We start from the raw sequence: 19,380 nt of genomic DNA, 5'->3' as shown, positions 1-19,380 counted from the left end.
GATGAATTCTAGATTTGAAGCTTTCGTGACTGCAAGGATTCCTATTCTTAGGTTTTTTCGGTAAAGTCACGTAGGTAAAACATCAAAATTAATAAAAATAAAATAATTATTTTATTTTTATTAATTTTGATGAAATTAATAAAATTAATATTAATTTTGATGCTTTACCTACGTGACTTTACCGAAAAAACCTAAGAATAGGAGGGATGAATCCCAGCGGCAGGGGGGGTGAAATTCGGCGGCCATCTTACGTGAGGGTTGGTTCTCAGTGTGGGGGGGGGGGCTACCGAAGCTGCCGCTTCGTTGCCGTTATCCGGTGACCCCCCCCCTTCTCTCTCCCTACGTAAGATGGCGGCGATGTTGTCTCGACTCTCTCGAGGACTTTCGACGGCGTTCCCACCTCACCAGCTCCAGACGTCGCCGCCGCCGTCGTCGGTTACTGGCCACCAACTTATTTGACTCCAAATCTGACAAAGCAAATGAGCTCACGACGTTTAGTTGTATTAATTTGTTGTAATCACGGGCACTCCATCGTTGACATCGTCATCGGCACACGGTAAGGGCTCGTTAAATCCGCCGTCAGGTCGTGGTCCATCCACTGCTGGATGAAGACCCCACTCCCCCCCCCTCTCTCTTCACAAGCCGTCACCTCTCGCTATTTGTAACGAGGCACCAATTTATACCGGGGAATTAGGATGCTACTTCACAAGTGATGATGTAATAATTACTCGTCATGAAAGCCGAAATGTTAAACTGATTGGGCTACACCACAGACACTGGACTAATTAGACCGGGACGTTCAACATTTAGTGTGGACATTGTCATACACTCTACGTGGACACGAGTTATTTGTTTGATAATCGAGGGCAAAGTTATACTGCCATCAGTCATGTTCCAGGCTAAGTCTATTTGCAGATGACACGATACTGATTACTGCTGATGACGTGATTGCTAAGCTCCAGGGTGATTTAAACAAACTACAACATCAGCAAGTTGCTCTTAAACTAGTCCTAAATCTCGATTTAAAGCTTTCGTAACTGCAGGGATTCATCTTCTTGGTTCTTTCGGTAAAGTCGCGTAGAATGGAAATAATAAAATAATAATAAAAACCATTAAAATAATTCTCACGACGTTTCGGCCACAACGCAAGCAGCCGTCCTCAGGTGAAGACCAGGTCCTAAATCCTGCCAAAACCAAGGTGCTATGCTTCTCACCAGGACTAAAGCGAGAAGTTATTTTCCCCCAATTACATTCCTTAAATAATGATCAAATAGAGCAAGTCAAGATCTATAAGTATCTTGGGGTCATTCTGGATTCAAAACTGAATTTTGAAGATCACATTGATTATATTGGTAAAAAGACAACATTTTAAATTGGTTTTCTGTATCGACACAAGCACTGCTTCCCTCCTATGTTCCATTTGGAATTGATAAAAGCTACCATACTGCCTCTACTTGATTACTGTGACATTGTGTATAAATCAGCCTCAAGTATTGTACTGAGAAGCTTGACTCAATGTATCACTCGGCCTTAAGATTTGCATTGAACTGCCCATATAGGACTCACCACTGCGATCTCTACATTGGGTCAAACTTAACATCTCTCAATGTTCGACGGCTTGTGCACCAGATCTTATTTATTCATGATGTACTTACAAAAATCCGCAGATTACCTGCTAGATCTCCTCTCTGTTTCAAAGAACAAATTTGACCTAAGGTCTACGCTCATTTACCAGCTTCATATTCCCTATTGCCGTGCATATACTGGAGGAAGGGCCTTTGTTATTGATGCCCCCAGGGTCTGGAATGCTGTTGCCAATAAATTGTAACTTGAGTCACTACCTGTGAGGTTTTCACTCAAAACTGCTCTAGAGGAGTTGTTACACCCCTAGCTGACACTGCTATTCAGTGGCCTAAAATACAATGTTTCGCTCCGGATGATCGCTGCAAAGTATGATCTGTGTTTTGATTTAGTGCGCTGATCTTAAAGGTGGATTGAAAAATGTTGATACTCCGACTGATGCTCCTATTGTTGTGGAGTGACTCATGCAGCCAGCTATGGCTGCAGAATTTGGTAGTACATGTTGTTTATGTCATTTATTGTGAAAATTCTGTCACAGTTCCTATGATCACTGTTACATTGCTTTCATGGCTATATTTTGGTGATTTCGAAAAGTTTTTTGGTTTGGCCATGTTTGTTGTAGTACGGAGTAAGACTGATGGCCTTAATCTAAGTTGCCTTGTGGTTGTTGTTGTTGTTTGACTTGCATCCCACTGGGATTTTTCCACACAGCGTTGGTTTACGGTGTTTTTTCTGCAATATTTTGCTGTCTTTTCTTGGATTTTCTGTTTGCACTCGGTCACATATTCACTTTAAGATGTTTTCTTGTTCATGTTTTTTGTTTGTTGCGGTTGCACTCGATTCAAGAGCCAAATGGCTCACAGGGCTATACCTAATAAATGAACTTGAACTTGTGAACATGGAATTTCCACCACTTGGTATAATTTACGAGGCGAAGCGGTGGTTAGAGCACTGAGCCCCCGGTCACCCGAGTTCGATTTCCAACCAAATGAGTGACATTTGAACCGGTCCTAGACATTTCATTTATTTAATTTCATTTATTTGGTAAAGCCCTGTGAGCCATTCAGCTCTTCCCCCCACCCCCATTGACCCGTGTGGTGAAGTATGGTCAAACAACTCCCATGCCCCATACGGCGCAAAGGATTCCTTCATCCATCAGTGGATTGACAAGGGGGGGGGCTTGCATTATTGAGGACATGCCGTGACTCGCCATGTGAACATGGAATGTCCAGATTTGAAGTATTCGTGACTGCAAGGATTCATATTCTTAGGTTTTTTCGGTAAAGTCACGTGGGTAAAACATTAAAATTAATAAAAATAAAATAAAAATCACGACGTTTCGAAGGCAACGGAAGACGGAAGCTTGTGTTGCCTCCGAAACGTCGTGATTTTTATTTTATTTTACTTTTATTAATTTTAATGTTTTACCTACGTGACTTTACCGAAAAAACCTAAGATTATGGAATGTCCACTTTATCCTTGGATTGGACGTACACAGGGGTTTAGGTTAAATATTCCCCCAGCGTACACTACACACGTACAGTAACCATGGAGAAGGGCCTTCGGCCGAAACGTCGCCTATTACATATTTTACCACGGTGTTTATAGACGAATATGTGGTGGTTTATTTTTACTAATCTACGCACAATTCACGACGGTAATTATATTTTTCATCGTATATGTAAATCACATTTACATTTCGATTTAAAGCTTTCGTGACTGCAGGAATTCATCTTCTTGGTTCTTTCGGTAAAGTCACGTAGAAGGGAAATAAAAAAATAAAAAATATATAGAAAAATAATAAAATAATTCTCACGACCACAACGCAAGCAGCTGTCCTCGGCTTGCGTTGTGGCCGAAACGTCGTGAGAATTGTATTTTATTATGATTTATTTTATTATTTCCCATCTACGTGACTTTGCCGAAAGAACCAAGAACACATTTACATTCTGAACAATAAGAATAGGTTTTACCCCTTTCTGGCAATAAAACAGTTAAGATGTTCAAACACCAAATAGAAACCTTTTGCAAGGGATCAAGTACTGGATTAACCACACACACACACGTACGTGTGGTGAACATTCAAACAAAAACAAGCTCTGGTAATATATGGCCTACACCAGAGGCACTGAGAGGCTTTGTCTCACAAGTGTCAGACCAGAGAACTCCAAAAGGCGAATAGCACAAAGGATGTATAGCTCGGGGTGAGCAGCTACATAATGTTGCCTTTTATATTATACGCTGTGTAACAAAAACATTTTGTCATCTTCTTGGTTTCTTTCGGTAAAGTCACGTAGAAGGGAAATAATAAAATAATTAAAAAATAAAACATAATAAACATATGTTTTATTTTTATTATTAATAAACATATTATGTTTTATTTTTATTATTTTATTACTTCCCTTCTACGTGACTTTACCGAAAGAACCAAGAAGATGAATCCCTGCAGTCACGAAAGCTTTAAATCGAAATTCCTGGGTAGTGTTGTTTTCCAATTGCTTATGCCTCAAAGGTACAGAAAGTGGCAATTATTCCCCACAAACTTTGCTTTTGTGACCAGGACTCAAAAGCAAATTTAATCCACTCCATTAATAACACTAACAAATAAAAAAATGTTCCTGGGTAGTAAGTGTTGTTTCCTAATTGCTTATGCCTCAAAAGTACAGAAAATGTTTTTTATTCCCCACAAACTTTGCTTTTGTGACCAGGACAGTGATATTTAGAAATGTACCTATTTTCAATGGGAAAACGCGGTGTGCATTTGTGTCTTTCCCTCACATAAAGTCCTGGTCACAAAAGTAAAGTTTGTGGGGAATAATATAGATTTTCTCTATTTTTGAAGCGTAAGCAATTAGAAAATAACACTTACTACCCAGGAACAAACATCGTGTTACATAGTGTTATCAGAGCATGTTTGTATGTTTACCACAAGTACGTGTGTGTGTGGTTAACGCAGTACTTGATTGCGTTCAAAAGGTTTATATTTGGTGTTCGAACATCTGAACACCTGCCGTTTTATTGCCAGAAAGGGGTAAACACCTACTCCGATTTAAAGCTTTCGTGACTGCAGGGATTCATATTCTTGGTTCTTTCGGTAAAGTCACGTAGAAGGGAAATAATAAAATAATATAAAATTTTAACAATAAAAATTATCACGACGATTCGACTGCAGCACAAGCAATCATCATCAGGTGTGAAATCCACAGCAATATTTTTTTTTTAAATTTCCCTTCTATGTGACTTAACCGAAAGAACCAAGAATACCTACTCTGATTGTTCATACTTTAAATTAACATTGCAAGGAATGGTGACATGACGTCATTGCATATTTCGCCGCCAATGACGTCATGGGATCTTTGACCACCAGTCTCGGTAACAAACAAAAAAATCTCGCGCCTGTTTGGCCGGCCAATGACGTCGCTCGCCATTGGTCGCCGAGCAAGCGGCGTTCTGATTGGTCCGTGTGGTGCTGGGGGGGGCGTGGGGTCACAGCATGCGGGAGCAGCTGCATAAAAGGTAGCGGAGCGGGCGGTCGAGTTTTTCATGTTACTCCCAAACTCTCTTGCACTAAACGTGAACGATTAGGGCCGAACGTTTGTAACGAAGTGTGTGCGACACGTGCCAGGGTTGGGATAGATGCGTGCGGTGTTGCTTGTTGCTGGGGGGGGGGGGGAGGCGTTGAAATACGTGGAGGTGGTTTATTGAGGGGGGCCTCTTTCGGGGCCTGGGTTGTCGGGCTCTGGAAATGAATTTTTAAAAGGGCTCCGCAAACGCCGATTTCTTTTTAAAAAGTGTTCCTCCCTTTGTGATTGTGTAATGTGACGCGGCACGAAGCGGTCGCATTGTCTCGGGCGTTGCAGTCCTTCTAACGAGAGAATCGCCGTCGTAATTGTGACCCAAAAGCCGCGACCATCATTGCACATCACCACCATCGTTAACACCGTTATATAATAATTATCGTTATTTCCGTTACTATTATGATCATTACATCACCTTCTTCGTGTTCGTCACCACCACCACCACCGTCGTCATCGGCATGATCAGTCGTAGTCACCACGATTGTTATCAGGTCATGTCCTTAACCACGTTCAGCACCATTACCATAATTACCAAGAACGCCACCATTATCATCATCGTCGTCAGTACTATTATCCTTAACGTCGTCACCGTTATCACAATTTTATTCCTCACGATTATCAACGAAACGCCTCTCAAAAGTCGTCCCCTGTACCTCCGATTAGTACGGTTGGCTGCGTACTGTGCAAAAGAAGTTCGCACCATCATCATATTCAAGTCGCCATCACCAGCATCATCAGACGCAGATATATCATTTATCACCGTCATATACAGCGTAATTGTCACTAGGGTCGGTAAATGAGAAGCTTGCAGTGTTCAAAGGGTTGTGTTTTTCTTTTACTTGAGCGTTCGTCGCCCAATGGAGTATGGAATTCACTCGGACGGATGCGTGAGAAATAAAAAGTTGCGTCTGATTAGGGAATGTATTGGGATGCCGACCTTACCAGAACTCAATGGAATATAAACAATGTATACATGTGATGTGTGACTTGGCCTCGCCCCGATAACACAATTGCTACGACATTATATTCTTTGTTCTTTCGGTAAAGTCACGTAGAAGGGAAACAATGAAATGAAAATAAACAATACGATTCTCACGACGTTTCGACTGCAACACAAGCAATCATCATCAGGATAATCATAATCAGGATGATGATGATTGCTGTGTTTTTCATAACCTGATGATGATTGCTTGTGTTGCAGTCGAAACGTCGTGAGAATTTTATTGTTTTATATTTTTTATTATTTATTGTTTCCCTTCTACGTGACTTTACCGAAAGAACCAAGAATATGAATCCCTGCAGTCACGAAAGCTTTAAATCAAAATGCTACTACGTTAGAATTTACATGAATCAGAATTTGTATATATACTCGGAGTAACCCGCTGATCTTTAGAGCTATTTTTCACTGATATACAGTCGTTTTCACAGATGTGAATAGTGCCTTAATGGTCAGTCTCCATACCTAAAACAGTTGTTTTAGGCTGCTGTGGCGCTCAGGAGTGAAAAGTGCAGATACAATCAAATGGCTGCAGTGATTTACTTTTCCATATCTATGCTGACCGCCTTTATCCCACACTGACCAGCGTGGTGAATTAATTGGTCAAGTAACCCTCAGCCAACATGGCACCGGGAGGATCGCATTCAGCAGTGGAACGACAAGAGGCCTGTAATGTACATGTATATGAGAAACATTTATATTTGTTGTGTTTAATGACGGACGTAACCTGCGATAAATTCGGGTTCTCAAGTTTAATAAGTTGAATGACAAGTTTAATAAGTCCTCAAGTTGGGTGGCAGGGAGGCGCAGCATCAACACATGTGCCTCAGCAAGAAGGACCTGGGTTCGATTTCTAACTCGGGAACCTTTCTGTGGGAAGAGTGTATGATCTCAAGAGTGTGCGTTCAAGTGATTGTGTGCGTTTGTTTTCACCCCACCCCTTGTGTGCTGTGCCGGCCTTCATAGGTGCTCGCTAACAGCACTTGCTCCAAAAGTCTGTTAAGGCTATTTGTCAGTGAGTGGAGTTTGTATGTCCTCCTCCTGTTCTGCATCAATTTCCGCAGGGTTCTCTGGTTTCCACCCATTGCTAAACATATACGGTGTAATCGGTGTGTTGGCTTTATACCCTTGGTAAATAAGTAATTTTTTTATAAGTTGAAAATGCTTGCACAAGCATTGGTGACTCTTCCTTGTGGCTCTGAGGATGTAATAATTGTTTGTGTCATTGCCACGTGATGATCAGGGCATGGGAGGTGTGCCATGCAGTATGGATGAGGCAATTGAAAATAACTTCAGAAGTAGTTCTGTGACATTGTCTTCCTCGGGTCATTATTTAATGCTCTCTGTGAGAGTTTCAATTGGTAGTGTAATCCTCTCGTGATCATGTGACGCTTTATGAGAAGGTTTAGCATTTACATGATATGGAAGAGCAAACATTTATTTGCCTTCAGAGAAATGAGACATTCAACAACACAGCCAGTGGTGAGGCTATATATATTATGTCTAAGGTCATGGGACCTTAGCTATGATGGGTAATTCACATTGCCATAACAACACGCTATGGCAGCAGTTGCTAAGGAACATGCCCTCAGAGATCACCGACTTATTGTTCGTATTGTTACAGCACATCACAGATGGCGCAGTTGGAATGTATTTGTTATTTCACTTATTTGATGTCACGATATTTGTTATTTTATTTAACCCCAGGTCATACTTGTAAACAAGACCACGGTTCATACTTATCTTAATGGGTTTTACCAAGTAGGTTTTCGATGTGTTTGCAGTTTCTACTACGTATTGTTCAGCACGACGTCCAGCATTAAGCTGCTTGTGCTGGGAGCATCTTTGGGAACCGAATTCGGTTCAGACCTCACTATGTTTGGTCTTTGAGATAACTCAGGTAAGCCTTGCCGAACTGAAGGCAGTTACTAAAGAAGTTAACAGCATGTGCAGTGGATCGTCGGATATTACACCAAGCAACACACGGTGCAACCCGAAAACATATCAGAGAGCTATGCATTGTTTCTCCCTCCTGGTGAAATAAAATCTGGTTGGACGGTCAGATTTATGAAAAAAATTTTAAATGGACAGACTCACTGTTGCCGTACAAAGGAAGAAATTCTGCCCCAGTTGTGTGGCGACATTGACTGGGGACCACCCACTGTCACTCTCTTTGCAGGCATCGTCGTTAATTAACGAGCCAGCGAACCGAACCGCGACGTTGCAGCGATGGCGTGCGCCGTGGCAGAGCCGGACCCGCGCGGGGACTTCCCGGCGTGGCTGGCGACGCGCGGCATGAAGCCCACGTTCGCCGACGCCATGGAGCGCGAGCTGGGCATCAGCGACTACGAGGAGCTGCTGGCGTGCGCCGAGGATGCGCAGGTGACGGCCGAGCTGCTGGGCGCCGCCCGCGACCGCCTGCCCTTCGCCTTCTACGCCGTGCTGCGCCGTCTCGTGCGCGCGTTGGCGCCGCGGCAGCGACAGCGGTGGTGGTGGCGCCAGCGCCGACGAGGCCGCCGCCGCAGCCGGGGACCGCTGTCCGGAGACGGCGAAGACGATGGCGACGGGAAGGAGGAGCGAGCGAGGGACGATGACGGTGGTGATGAGGAGGAGGAGGATGATGAGGAGCTGGGAGGGTGCGCCCCCCGTTGCGAAGGAGTCCTGGCGAGTCGCGCCGTCCTCGACGCCATCGTGGCCACGCTGAGCTCCCTGAGCCGCGAGCTGCTGCAGTCGGCGCAGAGATTCCGCTGCCTGGACTCGCTGGTGCACGGAGACAGTGCCGTGGGGCCGAGCGAGGGGGGAGGCAGCCCCTACCTCAACACCACCACCATGTCGGAGGAAGGTGGGATGCTTTACACGACAGACTGATAGAGCGACACACTGCTCTCTGCTCATGGTACCGTAGGCGCCACGGTGGCGAGATGTTAACTGCCTTTCCTGGTATGGAGGAGGTCGTGGGTTCAATCCTGACCGTTGTATGTTTTGAGTTTGCATGTTTCTTTCCCCTTGGTCGTGGGAATTTTTCTCCAGATTTTTCCATCCACATTTAGAATCAACATACGTTTGGAGTATTTGTCTGCTATAAATACATACGTGATAACCCACTTCGTTGAGCTATCATTTGTGGCCAGGTCGCTTCTGAAAAAGAGCTCAGTGGGCCTTACCTGGTAAAATAAAGAAAATAGTTTAAAGTAGTTACAGTATAATTGCACATTGGTCTCTGGGTGGGTCTCTCAGCAACAGACTGACACACTGGTCTGATGCAATTATTAGACAACAGTGGCAGACTTCATAACACTGGATTGGCAGACTAGTGTTAGTTGGGTCTCCAGCCACTAATATACTGACAAACCAGATTCCATTAACAGTAGCCTTATAGTCCGGTGTCTTGGGTGGGCTCTTTATCCAATAATAGACCGATAGCACCGATCTCTAACTTGTGAAATTTCCCAGGCAAGGTTAACGTTTGCTTCTCTCGGTGTCTGTTTTGAACGCGCCCGTAGTGGAGGTGGCCGAGTCGTTTGAGGCGGAGGCGTTCCACCACGAGGAGTCGGTGAAGATGTCGGAGAATGAGGCCGGTGGACGGCACATGGGGCAGGAGTGGGGTGAGGGGATGGCGCCAGCCGTGGAGGAGTGTGGGGAAGGTGAGTGAGGTGGGGTGACTGCGGTACCGACCCACGTGATGTACGTGTGGGTCGGTACAACCGAGCCGCACCAGGGCCGTGCCCGAGTAAAGCCCGGCACGGGTTGAGAGGCGCCAGTGTTGTTTTTCAACCGCGGAAGCCGTGCTTTCTGGTGTCGCACAATGAACGAGTCGAGACGCGCGTAGATGACGCGGTGACGCAGCGTACTCGTCACGTGCCGACCGACGTCGGTGCCCATTGAACGCACCGTTAACTCCACCCCTGGCCCTGCTTGGCCCTAAGCGTCCATTACGCTGACCGCGCGCCGTCGTCGCTCCGCTCGCGTTGCCGCAGACTTGGCGGACGACGCTCGGGAGGGCGTGGTCGCCATGGAGACGCATGGCGTGCCGGGCACAGGCGGGCGATGTTGCAGCAGCAGCAGCGGCGGTGGCAGCAGCCACTGGGAAAAGGCAACGACTGTGAAGACGGAGAAATTCTACAACGGTGAGCCCCTGGAGGAAGACGCAATGTAAAACGACACCAACGGCTCTCGCCTTGTAGATTAGTGTCCAGGCACCGTTGAGACCTTGGGTTTGAATCCAGGTTGCAGCCCCTGTGATAAAACTGGCTTCTCAAGAGTCGTGATTTCATAGCCTTGGCACGGCCACCGCTTAATTTGCCTACGTGCCAATCGTGAGAAACTTGTATCAGTTCGACGATCGTGTGTTGAACTTACTCTTACCTGCATCCTGTGTGGACCCGATATCGCTTGAAGGGATCTCGGAGGTAGCTCTGTAATATCCGCTTCCGTGGGCTGTTCTCCAACGCAGTGGGCTGCGCTGCTCTTTCAGGAGATCCGAACGGATTCTTCATCTCGTGTTGAGATGCCGATGGTACAATCTGGATATATTTTGGGAAAGAGACAAATATACAAAAGTTTATACTTCTCAAACGAAACTTGTAACTCAATTTGGACAGTCCGGAACACAGCCCAGGTGCTTAACTACAGGATTGGAGATGCTTGTTCTTTGGGGTTATATAAATATGCGACATTTTAAATGCATGAACATGTGCTGGCCAATGTTGAATCTTTAAAGCACAGATGTAAGACTCAAAATGCTAGTAGCTATTATATTGTGCGTACATATCTGCACTGTGTGTCCTGGGATGTCTGTTGTGAGTTTGAATATTCGTCTAAGCAGAAAGTTACTTTCAATTAACTTTCAAGAGCATGACCAGACCTTGTTGTTAGAACATCTGAGGGTTTTCTCTGGGTGCTTTCCTGTCTTGTGAGTTAGCAAAACGTGGCAATGCAGGTCCCTGCTTTATTATACTCTTTGGGTCTTTCGGTAAAGCCACGTAGATAGAAAAATAATGAAGAAATCACAGCTTATTTTGTCACCTGAAGACGATTGCTCGTGTTGCGATCGAAACGTCGTTATTTTTTATTACTTTTCTACCTACGTGACTTTACCGAAAGACCCAAAGGGTATGAATTCCTGCAGTCCAGAAAGCTTTAAGTCAAGATTTGACTCTTCTTTAATAAGATATATTTTAGACTTCGTGACACTTTTTCCTGGGTAGATGAGTGACATTGTTGTGAATATCAAATTAAAATCACTTAAATATGCTCATCAACATTGACCATTGTTAAAGCACCGGTTGGTGAAATGCACTTTGAACCGAGCGATCTGAGGTCAATTGAAATCTGTGCGTGGTGGTCACCCAACCATGCTCTATCCAGGTTAAAAGCCTGCTTAGCTTCGGTGATGTGACGAGATTGAGCGCATTACGGCTCATTTGTTCTTGGGCTTAAAAACATCAACTCCACTCTTGGTTCTGGTGTTGTCGCGCTGCAAGGGCATTACGTGTGTTCATCCCTTAATTCCCAAATCCTTTCGCTTTCCGCCCGAAGAAAGCGACCGGCAGCGTCGCAACTCCCTCCGCGGCAGCCCCAGACCGAGCCGCCACTCCTCTCACGGCCCCACGCCACCTCCGCCGCCGCAGCCTCCGCAGCAGCAGCCACCGCAGCAGCCTCCGCAGCAGCAGCCACCGCAGCAGACACCGCCACCGCCAGTACCGCCGCTCACCGCCGACTGGCACCACCACCACCACCACCCGGCCTCGGCCGAGCCATCCCGACTGCTCGCGAGGAGCGGCGAGGGCCCGTACGGGCACGTGCATCACCACCACCATCACGAGCACGCGGCGGCGACGGCGGCAGCGGCGTCGTACCACCCCCTCGGCCCGGGCGAGGACACGGGGGCGATCCACGGCGCCGGCGATGCCCCGCCGCCCGGCACGGAGCTGGTGCAGACAGGTGACGGGCGGTTTATCCGCGCCGCACAGGGGGTCGGAGGCCACCGCCACCGCCCCCCCCTCCTCCACGCTTGCGCCGACTGCGGCAGGGGCTTTGCGCAGACGTCGGACCTGCGGCGTCACGCGCGCACGCATACGGGAGAGAGGCCCTTCGCTTGCGCGCCCTGCGGCGTGCGCTTCTCGCAGTCGGGCAGCCTGGCGCGGCATCGGCGCTCGCTGGCACACGCGCTGGGTCGGGTCACCGCCACCGCTCCCGTGCAGCCATGGGTGGCGCTGTTCTGACCGTGGCGGAGCGGTTGCAGCTTGGTTGTTGTGGACGCGCCGGTCGGTGGTGTTCCTGTCACGGTGATGATGATGATGATACTAATGACGATAATTGGTACATTTGGTTTTGGGGCCATTCTTAGAGCACCAGGCTGTCGTGAAGACGCCGCGATTCCCCCGGCCGCGTGCCTGCGTGCACGTTCGATCAGGAAGTGATGCTGTGTGAAGTCACGTCGCAGGAAACGATGTCACAGGCAGTGGTCTTTCTTACCTCTCTTCTGATGTGTTACTGACCAAGGCCATGTTAAGCCGAGCCAGGTCCCAAATGTTTGAGTATTACAGTGATGCAAAGAGACACAATGTGAATTTGTGCAAAGTGTCGCCTGTTTGTGCCGACGACCCACTCATTATTACCCGAAGCCTCGCACCATCGCACCTACTGAAACGATGGATGATGACAAGCAGGTGCCACTTCCCGTGATGTCACTTCGAGTGATAATGCACTTCCAGATGGAGTGAGCCCAGTGTCAGGCCGGGGTGGCGGCATAATCTCTAAGTGTGTGACATGGTACCCATCTCCGATCGGCACGTGGACAAGCGCCACGTCGTTCTCTCCTTGTTGTGAAGACGCGGCGTGCGAGCCCCGCTCCGGCTCCCGGTTTTGGCGATGTTTTGCGCGAGGTTTCGATTTTCTGGTGCTTGTCGCGTTAGTTACAGAAAGAGGATGCATTCTAAATGTAACCGTGGACACGGGGTCTCGATAGCACCGCCGTTGGAAATGCCGCGAACAGCCAACATGCGAACCATGCGACGGGCGGTGTTACGCGCACTGTTGACTGGGTATTCACTTGTTAAGAAAAAAAGGCTCTCTCCTCCCCCTCTCTCTGCCCCCCCCCTTCCCGACCACCGCAGGTGACAAACGCGGTAATGTCGGTGGCATCGGCGGCGTCAGCAGCGTCTTCACGAGGAACTGTTTCCCGGACGAGGCGTACGCCTTCCACCCCATAAACGTGGTCGGCTTCTGCACCGAGGCGACGCTCCTGCCACCCAAGCCGTCCATCTACAGCCTCGGCTGCGGCCAGATGGACGGTGCCGCCCCGCCCCCGTCGTCGTCGGGGCTGAACGGCGGCGCTTGCCAGCCGTTGCCAAAAGCGCCGCCGCGCCGGCAGGACGGGCTGGGCGGCGCTCAGGATCCGGGATCGGTGACGCAGCCCCCGCCGGTGGCGGGAGGTCCGGCGTCGGCACGCACGTCGTTCGTGTGCGTGGAGTGCGGGCGGTGCTTCGCGAGCGCCACGCTGCGTCGCGTGCACCAGCGGCGCGAGCACAGCGCCGAGCGACCTTTCCACTGCGACATGTGCGGCAAGCGCTACACGCAGGCGTGGCTGCTGGCGCGTCACGCGCGCTCCCACACGGGCGAGCGGCCCTTCGCCTGCGCCGACTGCGGGCGACGCTTCTCGCAGGCGTGGATCCTAGAGCGGCACAAGCGTACGGTGCGGCACCACCGGCACAGCGGCGGCGGTGGTGGCGGCGTTGGCGGCGGCAGCGGAGTGACGGTGGAGCCAGTGCCGCCGGGGCTGCAGCTCACGTGACGGTGACGCCGGCGCCCGATCGAGCCGGCCGCTTTAAACGGAGAGAAGTTCGGGAATCGTCTCCGTGCTTGAGGGGAGGAGGGATGGAGTGGGGGAGGGTTGAGTGGAGAAGCGACAAGAGATGGGTGGGCGGACTGACGGACCGACAGACAGACTGATGGAGGAGCAGATGAGCACATAGGCAGAATGATGAACAGCCAAATGGATGGGTAGGTGAATGAATGGCAGGACAAATACATGGGTAGAAAGATGAACAGGCAGATGGTGGAATGGAGGGACAGACACCGCTGACGAACAGATGGACATATGCATGGGCAGACAAATAGACTGACGGACAGACTACAAAGTGGATAGACAGGTACAGAGATGGACAGGAGAAATATAAGCAAACAGATGGATATACAGATTGTGCAAAGGAAAGATAAAGACGCCTGGTTGCATGTGGACCGACGCGGATAAATAAGTTAATGGGCAGACAGGCAGATGGGCAGGCGGGTGGGTAGGTGAAGAGATGATTGCACAGATACACGGGCGGATGGAACTATGGACAGACGAACAGACAGCGCGTAGGAGAACTAAACGGGACGGACGGCGAGCCTCGCACCGTTGACCTCGTGGTCAATGCGGCGGGCTTGACACCAGTGTGTGGAGATGAGAAGGGTAGAAGCGACACGATGGGATGGGGTGGTAAGGAGTGCTGCTCTGCTTGGTAACACGTGTCCATGTGTATTTCAGTCTTCACATGTGTTGGGGGGGAGCGGTGGGGTAGTGGTTAGCATGCCACGCTATGAACCCAGGCCACCTAAGTTCGATTCCCGGCCTTGGCTAACATCAGTAGGGAGTGACATCTGAACCGGTTCTGAGCCTCTCGTAGGCTGACTCGGCCTTGAGTGCGTACCTGGTACAGTGGGTAAACATCAGCATGGGGGAGACATCGGCGGCTAGGCAAAGAACTGGCCACACCCACTGAATTTCGTGTTTGGCCTTAATAGGTGCTTGCTAATAACACTTGCCCTAACAGTCTATGTACAGTCTATGGAGGTGTTGATTGTCTGTTTTATGGGTGTGCATAATTGTTTGTGTAACTATTTGTCTGCATTGCGCGTTTGTATGTATGCTTGTCAATGTATGTATGTACGGGTGTGTGTGTGTATGTGCGGAGCGGTAGTGTAGTAGTTTGCGCACTGCGCTATGAACCCGTTAAATTCCCACTCAACCAATAACAAGTGGAAAATATTTGAACTAGTCGTGGGCCTCCCCTAGGTCGACTCAGCGTTGCAATGAGTAACGAGCATGACCTCGAGTTAACATCAAAGTCGTACGGTCGCGGTTGGAAAGTGATGGTCCCAAAAACATTTACAAGGCTGTTATCGGAGCTTAAACATCGACGTTTGTTAAGATAGGTTTTTTTTGTTCGTTCGTTTCTCAATCCTCTTGTCCTGGTAAGGGTTGTGGCAGCATGATGAGTAGGGCGGTCCAGACCTCCCTTTCCCTGGCGACAGAGAAAGATGAGGTCTGGTGATAGGGAAAACCTTCAACTTGACAGCTTCCCTCAGGTGTCCACCAGCGACTCCTAGGGTTGCCGCAATGGCAGGCCACAGCTTTTCGCAGCTACATCCACAATCGAGGTCCTGAACATCGTCCACTCGGACTCACTGTCAACGACTACCCCTGGAGTGCAGGAGAAGTTAATACTTGGCGAGAGATTTAACGAAGCGCATCTCACTTTGCCGGTGACCCCGTGACATCGCAGCTGGGTCAGGGGTCGTAGAACGCAGATATTTTTATTTAACCCCTTTTGTGTTCCGAGACGACGGCAAGTTGCAGGGTGGGTCCCGTTCACCACTGAATCTCGGCACGCATAAGCTATCCGAGTGAAATGTATTTTGAGAGGTGTAGTGCCACTGTTTTTAAATACCACAGCAGAGAACTGTAGTGACACGACCACACTCTGCGATAGCTGGTGCCAAACTGTGGCACGCCTTCTGGCAGTCAAGTTACCAGTCAAGTTACTTTTACTTCTGGTTCCGTTCCGATGACGTACATCATCGGAACGTTATCGGAATAAAAACCGATGATGTACACGTACATCAGCGGAACGGGAGAGAGCTAAGGTATCAGGAACACCTTGCTGTTGGACCTCGATGGGATTGGTTGCAGCTGACTCCAGGTTGCTACGGGGTGTGTGGTGGCCCATCCCGGTGCGAGCTCAGAGCCAGCACGGTTCCAAATGTGCCATGGAAGCGCATCGACTGTCTCGCCCCGAGCCGCGCCTGTCGTGGTACGTAATCGTTTTTCAAGCGCATGGAGCTCATCGTGAGAAAGTCCTCAATCTCTGGAGCTATGGGACAGACACGGGGTGAGAGTTTAGTGCAAGTTGGTAGCGGTTAAGTTTATACGTATGGGCTTTTGAGCGCTATATTATCCCCCCCCCTCCTTTGTGTGCGTGGGTTTACTAGGAGCACTCCATGTTTTTTTTAGTTTTCCTCATCGCGATGCAAATTGCACGCAAAGCAGTTTGCCGAGCATCCAAATGCAAGACACTCCTGCTAAATAAATCGCAAAGACTTAGGCTGCTGGTTTAATCAATTAAATGTGTTTATGTTCTTTGGGTTTTTCGGTAAAGTCACGTAGATAGGTTCAAATTAATAAAAATAAAATGAACAAAAACCACGACGTTTCGATATCACCACAAGCGATCGTCATCAGGAGGAAAAAAAAGGGGGAAAGCTGCTGAGGCAGACTCGGCAGCTTTCCTCCTGATGACGATCGATCTACGTGATTTTACCAAAAGACTCAAAAGAATATGAATTCCTGCAGTCACGAAAGATTTCAGTCAACATTTAAATGTGTTTATTAGCGAGGGTTTGTCTAATCAACGGCGTGACTGCTGTGGCATGTGTTCGAAGTGGGCAGGTTCCGCCTATTGGGATTTGTGTTACTGATGGTCGTGGTCATTGCTGTCGACGTATACAGATCTCGTAAGAAATTCATGAGGAATGCGATACCGGTAAGCGTTGCAGTGTTTAACAAGCAAATATGTTATGATGCCAGCGTGGGAGCAGTGTTGATTTTAGGATACAATGAACATGGAACACCATGAGGGTGGGGGGCAGGCACCTTATATGTCCACTCCTCCACTCGGTGAAAAAAATATATGAATTGGATGATACTAAGAGCAGTCCTTGGAGGTCAAATGCAAACTGCTGTGGGATCTGGCAGAAGGAACAGAAGTGATGGTGGCATCAACGGCATTGGCTGAGTGCCTTCCAAGCCATCCTGAGGAGTTGCCTCTGAATGGGGGGCACACAGGCGGGGCACAGCCCCCCCCCCCCTCCCTCGCATCCCAGGAGAATCACCGAGGCGTTGGAAGGGGTTGGGAGATTGGTGGCGGCGGCAACGGCAATCCGGACGGGTTTTGTCCGAGTACTACTGCATCGTTTTTTAGGCTTTTACTCTTTCCAATTGTAAGCGCTAAAATTCATAAAGAAGAATTTTATGATTGTTTCTTGTGTAATTTATTACCTGTTGCGTTGCCGTTTGGGGATTCGCGAGCTAAATTCTCGCGAGCGGGGCGCGGCACACGCGAGTGTGCGCCGTGATTTGTATGGGAGCGTTTCTCCCTCCGCCGGTTCGCGTCTCGCGTGTTCCAAGGTCGTGGGGCAATATCTGCGGCGGTTGTGGGCGTTCCCGTGATCCAAGCGTTCAGCCCACAGTTGTAAAGGTCGCGAGTTCAAATGACGATGGAGAGGTGAAATTGACACGTCATTATCGCCATCACTACTTCGATATTGATAAAAAAAAACATTGAGCAGCGGTGGCTTTTACGTGAGGAATGGAGAGTAACTTTCAGACTGGGTTACCCACGATAGAAATGTGGAATTTCAGCCACCGACTCCTGACTGCTGATGCAGATGAGAACCATCCTACGTTGAGTTTTGGAGGATCTTGGTTTGTCGTATGCGAAATGAAATTGTCGCATACATTTAAATTCTTACAAAAAAATGTCAAACAAGCATTGATAAAAAAAAACTGAAGACAGCAAAAACACAAGCAACGGCGTTGCCATTGGTGCACAAACGCACATTTTTTTTAATAAAAAAAGCTGTCCCGCGTTTGCCATGGTTACTGACTCAACTAAAAAACGTTTCAACCACCCACCCACATTAAAAAGAAGAGGCACTGCCCGACATGTCCGACTTATGTTTTTTAAACTTTTAAGGCAGCGTTAAATGATGAACATAGTGAGTTTATTTTTTAAATAGATTGCGGCAAGGGTTAACGGGCAGTGGTGGGTTCATGACTCATTGCGAGGAGGAATTAAATTGAACGTGTGGTGCATTGGATAGACAAGAAAAAAACGTTTGACCCAGAACTATTTCTTGTGCTCAAGTCTCATGGCCCTGGCATGTGACTTGATGACGCCCCTACTGAATCACAAGATTTCTCGAGTATAGAAAGTTGAGAGGTGCCTGGGTTCAAATGAAAGAGACGCTTACATTTAGAGTGCATCCTACTGCTTTGTTGTTTGGCGTGTGGACTTACAATGACTGCGATGCCACGGGTGCGTTTGTTTTATAGTAAACACATCGCCATGCGTTTGGTTAATGTGCGTTTTCCATTGGTTGATAACTGTTCCTCATCAGTATCTATAGAGTTACGTGTAAAATGCCGCAGGTTGCGTTTTGGCTTAAGTCATTTTAAGATAAGTAATCAAAAAGTTTTCCGCATTATCGCTAGAAGCAAAATGTTTTATTATAATGTCTGGATAAGTTACTCCTGTTTGTAAGCGAGCGCATTTTAGAACTCGGTCATGTGATTATCATTTTATTTTATTTTTCTCTTTCAAAGCAAGCGGACGACGCGTGCTCTCGCAGTCATGCAAGCCGCCTTCTTGGTGGCTGTTCTGTCTTCAAGTTATTTCTAATCGGCCTGCTTTATAAGTTATAATAAATATGTTACAAACACGCTTCCTCGTCGCCGCGCCCTCCTGTTTTTCCGCAGTGTGGATTTTGGACATTTATTTTTGTTGACCGAAAAAACAGCAACATGGGCGATGGCTTCCTCCCGGCATTTATCTTATGCAGACTTGTATGTGCCGCCTTAGTCAAAAGACACTTTACAACAATTGTAAAATCGTACATAAGATGATAGCGGTTCAGTTAAATGAGTGGGGTTATTAAAATGGGTGGTGGAGTGGTTAAGGAAGGGTTGGGGCAGTGATAACTTCAACCGTGACGATGGGTACAAACTGAGTAATCATTGGAAAGATGTCATTAACCATGTAAAAAAGATTTAACTACATATTTGTACCATCTTATCTGACAGGTACTATTCTACTTTACCGAGTGTTGACATCCCCAGCGTTTACCAGTATTGCTTACTTTTATGCTTATTATCAGCTAACACCGGCCACAACCATGAGCCGA

General features: G+C 47.9%; 1 protein-coding gene across 2 annotated transcripts; it reads left to right on the top strand.

The window, feature by feature from the left end:
- The first annotated feature begins 396 nt into the window (after window positions 1-396).
- LOC133349516 (zinc finger protein 746-like) lies at window positions 397-18,920 on the top strand. Of its 2 annotated transcripts, none has more exons than XM_061563046.1 (6): window positions 397-556; window positions 8,336-8,998; window positions 9,660-9,800; window positions 10,134-10,283; window positions 11,695-12,099; window positions 13,275-18,920. In XM_061563046.1, the coding sequence occupies exons 2-6, from the start codon at window positions 8,386-8,388 to the stop codon at window positions 13,949-13,951; spliced, it is 1,986 nt and encodes a 661-aa protein (XP_061419030.1). In that variant the 5' UTR covers window positions 397-556; window positions 8,336-8,385; the 3' UTR covers window positions 13,952-18,920. The 2 variants fall into 2 exon arrangements, with proteins under 2 accessions (XP_061419030.1, XP_061419039.1); XM_061563055.1 differs by lacking the exon at window positions 397-556 and adding an exon at window positions 5,054-5,097.
- Window positions 18,921-19,380: the final 460 nt, after the last annotated feature.

This window comes from Lethenteron reissneri, chromosome 4 (genome assembly GCF_015708825.2).
Source record: "Lethenteron reissneri isolate LAM-NWPU_2019-01 chromosome 4, ASM1570882v1, whole genome shotgun sequence".
NCBI classification, from domain to species: Eukaryota; Metazoa; Chordata; class Hyperoartia; order Petromyzontiformes; family Petromyzontidae; genus Lethenteron; species Lethenteron reissneri.
This window is presented reverse-complemented; position numbering and strand designations above follow the sequence as displayed.